This window comes from Phoenix dactylifera, chromosome 2 (assembly GCF_051530095.1).
Source record: "Phoenix dactylifera cultivar Ajwa chromosome 2, Ajwa_hap1_PhDact_Kaust_v1.1, whole genome shotgun sequence".
NCBI classification, from domain to species: domain Eukaryota; kingdom Viridiplantae; phylum Streptophyta; class Magnoliopsida; order Arecales; family Arecaceae; genus Phoenix; species Phoenix dactylifera.
This window is the reverse complement of record NC_143191.1, coordinates 30310616-30320323: the sequence shown is the minus strand read 5'-3', so window position 1 is coordinate 30320323 and position 9708 is coordinate 30310616. Positions and strand designations below refer to the sequence as shown.

General features: G+C 42.0%; 1 protein-coding gene across 4 annotated transcripts; it reads left to right on the top strand.

Annotated features, from left to right (window-relative positions):
* The first annotated feature begins 4148 nt into the window (after window positions 1-4148).
* On the top strand, window positions 4149-9179 carry LOC148700458 (uncharacterized). Of its 4 annotated transcripts, XR_016399215.1 has the most exons (5): window positions 4153-4974; window positions 5717-5822; window positions 6390-6434; window positions 7692-7766; window positions 7865-7880. XR_016399215.1 is itself a non-coding variant. In XM_089928869.1 (4 exons), the coding sequence occupies exons 1-4, from the start codon at window positions 4900-4902 to the stop codon at window positions 7979-7981; spliced, it is 312 nt and encodes a 103-aa protein (XP_089784995.1). In that variant the 5' UTR covers window positions 4149-4899; the 3' UTR covers window positions 7982-9179. The 4 variants fall into 4 exon arrangements, 1 of the variants encoding a protein (XP_089784995.1); XM_089928869.1 differs by lacking the exon at window positions 5717-5822 and having other exon boundaries at window positions 4149-4974; window positions 7865-9179; XR_016399216.1 differs by lacking the exons at window positions 7692-7766; window positions 7865-7880 and having other exon boundaries at window positions 6390-7685.
* The last annotated feature ends 529 nt before the right edge of the window (window positions 9180-9708 follow it).

Genomic DNA, 9708 nt, shown 5'->3' with positions numbered 1-9708 from the left:
GTCGATCCACACTACCATCTGGCTTGTACTTTGTCTTGTACAGCCATTTAACACCAATAGCTTCATGCCCCTTCAGAAGTTTTGTCAACTCCCAAGTATGGTTCTTCTCAATCGCCTTGATCTCTACATCCATGGGTTTTTTCCACTTTAGATGAGTAGCAGCTTCTTCATATTTGATTGGATCACAATCAGCAAACATGATACAGTGAATCAACTCACTATCATCATCCTTCTCGGGGACTATGTAATCAAGTACATAGTCGCTGTATCTAGAGGGCATCGCAGTTAATCTTGGAGGATTTCTTCGAACACTCGGTGCAGATGTGGGTGTAGATTCTAGAGAGAAAGAATTAGAGGAGGGTAATGGAGATGTTGAAGGAGGAGAGTTTAGAGTTTGCTGACCTTGATCTTCTTTTTCTTCTTCAAGATTAATGTGCACGCCATGATTTTCCTTCTCTTCTTTCTTCCACTCTCAAGTTTTTGTCTCATCAAACTGTACATCTCTACTAATGATCACCTTCTCCGTGGCCGGATTGTAAAGCTTGTATGCCTTCATATTTTTAGCATAGCCTATAAAGATGCACTTTACACCCTCATCATCCAACATTCTCCTTGGTTGCTGGGGAATGTGTGCATATGCGATCAAGCCAAATACTCATAGATGACCTACTACTGACGGCTTCCTTTTACTCCAAGCTTCTTCAGATGTCTTTTGTGCTATACTCTTTGATGGGTATCTATTTAGGACATATGTTGCACAAGCAATTGCTTCTACCCAAAAATAACTTGGCATGTCTTTCTCAACCAACATGCTTCTAACCATCTCAACGATGGTTCGATTCTTCCATTCTGCAACTTCATTTTGTTGTGGAGAATAAACCGATGTCCACTAATACACAATGCCATTTTCTTTGCAAAAATTCTGACATTCTCTTGATATATACTCACCTCCTCCATCAAATCGCAGATTCTTCACATATTGGCCACATTGCTTCTTAGCTAATGACTTAAATTGACAAAACATGCTAGAAGCTTCTGATTTTTGTTTTAAATAATAAACCTAAAGCTTTTTTGTGTAATCATCAATGAAAGTCATGAAATACATGCTTCCTCCAATCTGTGGACAGTCCATTTCACACTAATCTATGTGAACAAGTTCAAGAGGCTTTGTAGCTCTAATGGACTTGCTACTTGGGAAGGGATCTCGATACTGCTTTCCTAGGATGCAAGACTTAATTTGGATGATGTATAGTAGGGAACCGTTTCACCATCTTCTTCCTTGCCAGCAGCTTTAGACCTTCAAAATTCAAATGCCCAAATCTCAAATGCCATAACCATGACTTATCCTGGATTATGGTTTTGAAACATGGCAAAGCATCATTTTGAATCTTCAAAGGGAACATGTGATTCTTCATTATTGGCACCCTTGCTATCAAATTGTTCTGCTTGTCCTTCAACTCATAAACACCCTTCTCAATGTATATCACATGTCCCTTCTCTTGAAATTGACCAATACTCAGCAGGTTGCATTCCAACCCTGGTACATAGAACACATCGGTGATAAAAAAAGGATCACTGTTGCATGCTCGAATCAAGATCTTCCCCTTTCCTTTTATAGAAATCTTTCGATCATCTCCAAATTTCGCCATAGAGGTGATGCTTTCATCTAGCTCTAAAAACATCTCTTTCTTTCCGCACATATGATTGATGCACCTTGAATCTAAATATGTTGCCCAAGGTGACAAACCAAGAGGGAGGGTGAATTGGTTCTTCTAAATTTTTAATTCCTTAATTGAGTTAATTGATGAGTGAGTGATTGTAATAAAGTTAGAACAATACACAATGCAAACACACAAGAAGTATAGTGGTTCGGTGCTCTCCTAAAGTATAGTGAATCTAAATATCTCTTTGTCGGGCTCACCAACAAACCTTCACCGTTGGTTTACGGGTTCACCAACAAACCTACATCGTTGGTTTTACGAGCTCACCAACAAACCTTACAAATTGACTAAGAAAAAGAGAGTTGAAACTTCTAAATGAGCAAATATAACAATTATGAGCTATAAAGAAGAGTTTAGAATATAGTTATCGCTTTGATAAGGCTCTTCTCTTCTTTGTCAAGATTGCTTCACTCTTCAAGGGTTGGTGGAGCTCTTAATGTCTCTTTTAATCTGCTCAACCACTTCCTTTTGGCTCTTTGAATGTAGCACTTGATTGAAAAGGCTAGGGCTTGCTTTTTCTTGAATGAACTTTAATTTATTTTCAAAAGATCCTTTTCTCTGATAAATAGTGTCACTTTAAATGCTTTCCCATATCTTTTGGTCACTCCCCATTGGTCAGATTTGAAAAACTATCCGTTACTAGCCGTTGGGAGGTCAAAAAGTACTTCTGCAGAACTAGCCGTTATGCCTCTGCCCGTACTGAGGTCGACCCAAGTTTTTCTGGGGTCGACTCAACTTCCTCTGGGGTCGACCCCTGCTACAGTGGGGTCGGCCTTCTCAGGAATCACAGAACCTTGTATTTCTGATTGTTCTCACTGGGGTCGACTCAACCTATCTTGGGGTCGACCCATGCTACAGTGGGGTCGACTCAAACTCCATTGGGGTCTACCCTCTCTGGAATTTCAGAGACATGGTTTTTGAGCATATATCTTTGGGGTCGGCTCATGTTCAGTTGGGGTCGGCTCCATTGGGGTCGGCTCAAGTATTCCTGGGGTCGGCTCCAACTGGGGTCGGCTCAAGGAAGCTTGGGGTCGGCTCTCTCAGTAAATTCCAGAGAGTTGTTTTCTTGAGGCTTGAAGCTGGGGTTGACTCAAGATTCTTTGGGGTCGGCTCCACTCCTGGGGTCGACTCAAGCATACATGGGGTCGACTTCACTTACTGTTCATCTGTGCCATTTTTGAAAGGGTGTGCCAGATGGTTCCATGATGTGCCAGGGTCAACTCCACTTATGTTGAGGTCGACTCATTCCACACTTTGCTGCATCTTAAGGTTAGACTATCCATATAATCAATGAAATATATTTCAAGCAATTTTGAGTGTATGCCACGGTAGTGCTACATACTCTTAATAATAAAAATTAATGTTTTTTTCCTTAAGAGTATATTTCTCTTGAAACCTTGCTGAATTAGAATTAAGAATTCTCTATCCCCTTTTTTATTACAAATTTTATCTCGTTGTTAATCATTGGAAGACATCTTGATCTTATTCTCTTAATGTATCGAGGGTGTCGTATTCATTAGTGATGTATCGCATTACATTATATTATTAATTTGATATTTCCTCAATGGTTGTGTCAATCATCGAAATAACACTATCATCCTCAAAATACCATGTGCTGCTTTTTTTTTTTTTTGGTCAAAACGGCAAATTATATAGCTCTAAAGTGAGTACATCCTGCCAGATCACGATAAAGTAAAGAGTACAGATCTGAAGAAATATCTCCTACAGATGTCCAAAGGAACTCCCCAGAGTGTCGTGCGACGAAGGAGGCGACCCAGTCTGCTGCCCTGTTCGCCTCCCGATATACGTGGGCTACCTGGAAGCCACCAAACTCCTGAGCCAGTCTCCGAATCTCTCTAATGAGGGGATGACCATCCCCATATCTATCCACACCTCGGATCCAATCAACCACCACAGAGGAATCCCCCTCCAATAGCACCCACTCGGCACCAAGGACTCTCTTCGCAAAAGACAAACCCTCCCATGCAGCTCGAAGCTCAGCCCCAACAACTGAAAGACCCGTCGTGCGCTGCCCCCCTGCTGCCACCATCCTACCCCAGGAATCCCTGATCACAAATCCAACCCCTCCAAATCCACCATCCATCATCATGCTCCCATCGAAATTCACTTTGAGATGACCAGGGGGTGGGGGCACCCAAGAGACGAGGGCGAATCTGGGCGCTGTAAAAGCGGGTGAAGTGCTCCAGATGTCCCTAGCCATCTCACTAGTGAATACCATGTGCTGCTTTCACAAACCTCTGCTACATTACAAACAAGCACTACAGGAAAAGGAGCTTTTACCGACGCTTTTTTGCCGACGCTTTTCAGAAGCATCGGCAATTTTTGGTCTAGCGTCAAACTTTGCCGACGATGTAGTCTCCAGCCTAAGACGACGCTAACAAGCGTCGTCGGAAGCCAACATTTCCCATTCCTAAATCCCAACAAGCCCTCTCTCTCTCTTTCCGTTTTCCCGGCCACCGCCCTCCACCCTCAACCCATTCCAGAGATCGAAGAGAAAACGGAACCCCCTCCCCATTCCTCGTCCATTCCGCCTTTCTGGCTCCCATCGCCGCCTCCCCAATGGACGTCCGCCGGAGATTCCCCCAGAGCGCAGCGGCCGCCAACCCGGAGGATACTTCCTACGTTCGCGGCCGGATCCAGGCGTCGGATGCCCTCCCGCTCCCTATCCGGCACACGAATCTCCTCTTCTCCGCCCTCTTCGCGGCCTCGCTCGTCTTCCTGATGCGGCGGTGGCGCGAGAAGATCCGATCGTCGATGCCGCTCCACGTCGTCGGCCTCACCGAGCTCCTCGCCATCGTCGGCCTCGTCGCCTCTCTCATCTACCTCATCTCCTTCTTCGGTATCACCTTCGTCCAGTCCATCGTCTCCTCACACGACGAGGACGACTTCCTCCTCACCCCCGCCCCCACCGCTGCCTCTCCAGCCGCCGCCCCAACCCCCGCCCCCGCCCCCGCCGCCGCCCCCTGCCCCCTCCTCTGCGATGGCTCCCATGCCCCCGGGAAAATGCCGGCCGTCACCGAGACAAATTTCCATCCATATCTCTAATCTGATCGATTGTGGTAATTATGATAGCAATTAATGTTGAAACTAATTAGACAATGCCCCACTTGTCTTATAGATCACTGATGGATGTCAATGGAGAAAGTATGGACAGAAGATGGCCAAAGGGAATCCGTGCCCCCGGGCATACTACCGGTGCACCATGGCGACCGGCTGCCCAGTCCGCAAGCAGGCAATGATCATCTCCATTGGTTCCTCTCTTTCCTCTCTGAAGAAGAAGATAAAAAATATTTGTTGTTTTTTGGTGTTTCATCAACCCTTAAAGTTACACTAGAACATGTCCTGTCTCTGTGTGCTTGAGAGCCAGCTCTTCTTCTTCTTTTTTCAATGTTCCAACTAGGAGTAGGACCTCTGTCTATTCTTCAAACACATTGATTTCCAACATATTGAGGTGATATGTGTCGTATTACATAAGAAAAATAAGAAAACAGAATTGCTTATGTTGGATTATATTTATTAGTTTGCCCCAGTTTAATTAAAAGGAAGAGAAGATAAGAGGAATTAATCACATTGTTTTTATTCTTAGTAAGTACGTACGTCTCTTCTTATGCTCTCAATTGAGGATTGTTGCTTGTAATGTTATATTTAAAATTGTGTTACTGAAAATACTGCGTCACTTGTAATGTTATGCATAGATGAATGCCGAAATATGGTAGGAGGGGGAAATGATCTTTTCACTGCCCAATCCCAACTCCTAGTATAATAATGCAGGACGTGTTCCAATACTGTCCATCAGTGAAAAATTCATCTCCATATTTCCCGATGTTCCTCTGAATGATGTGCATATCTTATGTTCAAAATGTCATTTCATCTTTTTTCTGCTTATGAAAATGTTTTATCACTGATCAAATATCCAATATGATCTTATTAAATTATTTGTGGCCATTGAGCCTTATAGTTTGATGCATCTGTAGGAACCTTGGTTGATATGCTTACTACTGTTCCACATTTCTGTGCTACTGATAACTATCATCTCAAGGAAAAATGTCAACTTCCAACTCTGCCTGTCCATGCTAGCATGTGAGTTCTTTCCTCGAATAGTAGTTTAATTTTCTATGAGTAATCTAACTCATGTATTATCATGAATCACAAATTGCTTGATTGCTGGCACATAACATACAACAAGGTTCTTGGAGTTTGATTACTTGACTGTTTATTATGTTAGGTTGCTATACTCATGGGTTTAATTTTTCATATGAGAAATGACTTCATCATTTCAGACAGCTTGGCTTGGATATGGACCAATGATATTATAAGATTCCTAAATACGTGACCCAAACTAGATGGGATAAGTCTTCTTGTTTATGCTTACAAATGGTTATAATTTACATTCGTATTTTTATTTTTTTTTTAAAAAATACGAATGTAACAATTTACATTCGTATCAAAAAGGTGCAGTCAATATGTAACAATTTTCTTTAGTATGTTGAGTAGTTTGCTTAGATGCCTATTTATCATAATTTATGTTTGTTCTTTTTAGCTTTACTCCTTTTGTATTATTAATTCTATTGGCCTTCCTATCGCTACGTAAGTGATAAATCTTTGCGTGTCCATTGCACTTACGTGTTTCTAAATCCGGTCCTGCAGGCATTGTTATCAAGTGCCGATCAGGCTCTTCTTTGCAAGAACTTGGTAATATTCTTGCCTTTTTCTGTCTTCTACATACTTAGCTTTTAAAGCATTATCATGTACTTAACCTTTTCCTTTTCCCATCAATTATGGGTCTTCTCCACATCGCAGACAATATTTTGGAGCTTGTTACTTTGTTGATACATGATTGGCTTTATAAAATTTATATCTTCTAGTCACGTTGATCCCGCTTCCGTGTAGTAGTAAAGGCTGTTATAGCCAGTGGAATTTGAATCATAAAGCATTTGATGAGAAACGGCTTGATTGATGGTGTGTGTGGTGGACTTGTCAATGATCCTTTCTAAGCATTAGATTTACTGCATTTGCAGCAGAGCTGTGAAACCCTTTTTGGTGTATAATCTTTGAGTCTAATGAAAACTGAACTGCCAATGTTGTCTTATTTTAAAATAATAACTATCTGGAGGGTTTATTTTATAATACCAGCAAGAAATCTAATTACTGGAAGCTCATTGACCATTCCTGTAGTGCCTCAGAAATTGCCATTTGATGAGCAATCCTAGCTTCCACATTTAGTAGATCAACGTTAATGCATTAGATGATAACGAAAAGTCATATCCAACTAGTACTTGGTAAAGTTGTAAAAGCTACTACATTGGAACATAATGCTACTTTTACATGGATAACTTTTGAACATGTGCTATACTTGAATCTTCTGAAGAGTAAAGATGTAGATGATCTTTATTGTTTTAGATGATAATTCATCAAATGTGCATTTTCTGATGTGCATCCAGATTATATTATCGTAGATTAATTTGGTGATAGGAGGCCTTGGTGAAGACTTGTTGAAGGCTATTAATGTATTTTATCTTGACTCAACTATCATAATGCTTGCTATAAAATAGTCAATTATAAGTTTCTGCAATATTGTCATATTACCGGGAGTCTCTCTCTCTCTCTCTCTATCTGTGTTTGCGCGTGCGCATGCATGTGTGCGTGTATGGGCATGTGTGACAAGGGCGTATCATGTAGAATCTGTAGTTATTATAAAACCTAGCTGAGAACAAGTCAAACAGAGAAATTGGTTCTCAATCTGCTGTGCATGCTCGATCTTTCTTCTGCCTTTCCTCTATTGAACTGCTGTTTTTTTATATGCGAAATGTTAATTAGTATATGTAGGTCAGAGTTCTCAAATTTGAGACTTCCATTAGTTCAATTCTTCAGTAGCCATAGTTGAGCATTTTGTGATAATCATTCAAGCTTCTAGAAACTGGTCCTTACCGGATTCTTTTTCCCCCCAAGGCAACTTTGCGTTCCGATCTTCCATCATACATGGTTCCATTTGAAACATCTGACCTCGTGTTTCAGAAACCGCAGGTTTGTGTTATTTTCCAAATTATCTTGACATACTGAGTTTCTTAGAAGAAGTTTGGTGCGTCCATTTCTCAACCATGTACTTCTTTATCTGTATGCAGGACAATGGAGAAAAATGGATAACCCTCTTGAGAGCTTTGGGAGCATATGCAGAAGGTTTCTCTGTAGATCCTATCATCAGAAGAGCATCTTATTTGTGGAACAAACTTAGAACATGATTAATTTGTGCTGGTCATCGAGAATATCAGAAGTCCCCAGAGAGATTATCCTGGCCAAGAAAGGGCTATCTAAGTGAATATCTTTTAGGGTAATTGACTTTCCCATCCCTCTAAAGACTCCACTATAATAAAAAGTCCTTGTTAATTAAATCTAAAACAACCGGTCCAGAAACTTTCCAAACTGTAATTCCCGGTCCCTGAGCCCCTTTTATTTTGAAATAAGATACCGAAAATGCCCCTTCCCTCATGATCTCCCATCCTTCCGAAGAAGAAGAATTTCAGAGACTTTCCAAACTGTAATCTCCCAGCCGCGGCTGCTGCCGACCGCGGCCTGCCCCCTCCCGCGGCCGCTGCCGGCCCGGCTCGCCTCCTCCCGAGCCCCCTTCCGCGGCCGCGCCGCCGGGAATGCCTCCGCCCCTGCCCCCATGGTGGGAAGGTGCCGAAGAAGAGGAAGAAGGGCGCCGTCCCGCGTCCTGCGGCTGTCGCCGGCCACGGCCCGCCCTCCTCCAGCGTCCGCCGTGGCCCAGCCCCTTTCCGGCGCCGCCGGCCTCGCGGGAAGAGAAGAAAGAAGAAGAAGGGAAGAAGAGAAGAAAAAAAAGAAAAAGAAAAGAAAAAGTTTGAACTGGGGTCGACTCCTGCTCTGCTGGGGTCGACTTGTAAAAATCTTGGGTCGACTCGCTCACTTCTACAACAATTTTCTAAGAACACTTAACTGTGTGCACAGTCCTGTTAACTGTGTTCGCAGACAACTTAACTGTGTGCCGCCAACTCGCGGAAGGAGAAAAAAGAAGAAAGAAGAAGAAGAGAAGAAAAAAAAAAGAAAAAAAAGGAAAAAATAAAAATAAAGTTAAATAAGCTTGGAACAATTAAATAAGTTTGGAACACACTTAATCTAACATGACACACGGTTAAATAAGCTTGGAACATATTTAAATCATCTCGGAACACACTTATTCTACCCCAGAACACAGTTATTTCGACTGTGCACACAGTTAAGTATTATTAGAAAATTATTGTAGGCTTATGCTGAGCTGGGGTCGACCCCTAAAGAGCTGGGGTCGACCCCTGAAGAGCTGGAGTCGACCCCTGAAATCAGGCAAAAAACAGCTCTCTGGAAAGCCTGAGAGAGTCGACTCCAGGTGAACAGGGGTCGACCCCAGGTCTGTGAACACATTTAAGTTGTCTGTGAACACAGTTAACTTGTCTAGGAACACAGTTAAATTGTATGTGAACACAGTTAAGTTGTCTAGGAACACAGTTGTTTAGGAACACAGTTAAGTTGTTTGGGAACACAGTTAACTTGTCTGGGAACACAGTTAAGTTATCTAGGAACACAGTTAATTTGTCTAGGAACACAGTTAACTTGTCTAGGAACACAGTTGTTTAGGAACACAGTTAAATTGTTTAGGAACACAGTTAACTTGTCTAGGAACACAGTTAACTTGTCTAGGAACACAGTTAAGTTGTCTGTGAACACAGTTAACTTGTTTAGGAACACAGTTATCTAAGAATACAGTTAAGTTGTTTGGGAACACAGTTAACTTGTCTAGGAACACAGTTAACTTGTCTAGGAACACAGTTATCTAGGAACACAGTTAAGTTGTTTGGGAACACAGTTAACTTGTCTGGGAACACAGTTAAGTTGTCTAGGAACACAGTTAACTTGTCTGGGAACACAGTTGTTTAGGAACACAATTAAATTGTTTGGAAACACAGTTAACTTGTCT

Coding starts and splice junctions, on each gene's coding strand:
- LOC148700458 (XM_089928869.1), top strand. CDS start 4,900: ATGGCCAAAGGGAATCCGTGCCCCCGGGCATACTACCGGTGCACCATG. Junction 6,435..7,691: donor CTCTTCTTTGCAAGAACTTG/GTAATATTCTTG, acceptor TTTCCCCCCAAG/GCAACTTTGCGTTCCGATCT. Junction 7,767..7,864: donor TCGTGTTTCAGAAACCGCAG/GTTTGTGTTATT, acceptor ATCTGTATGCAG/GACAATGGAGAAAAATGGAT.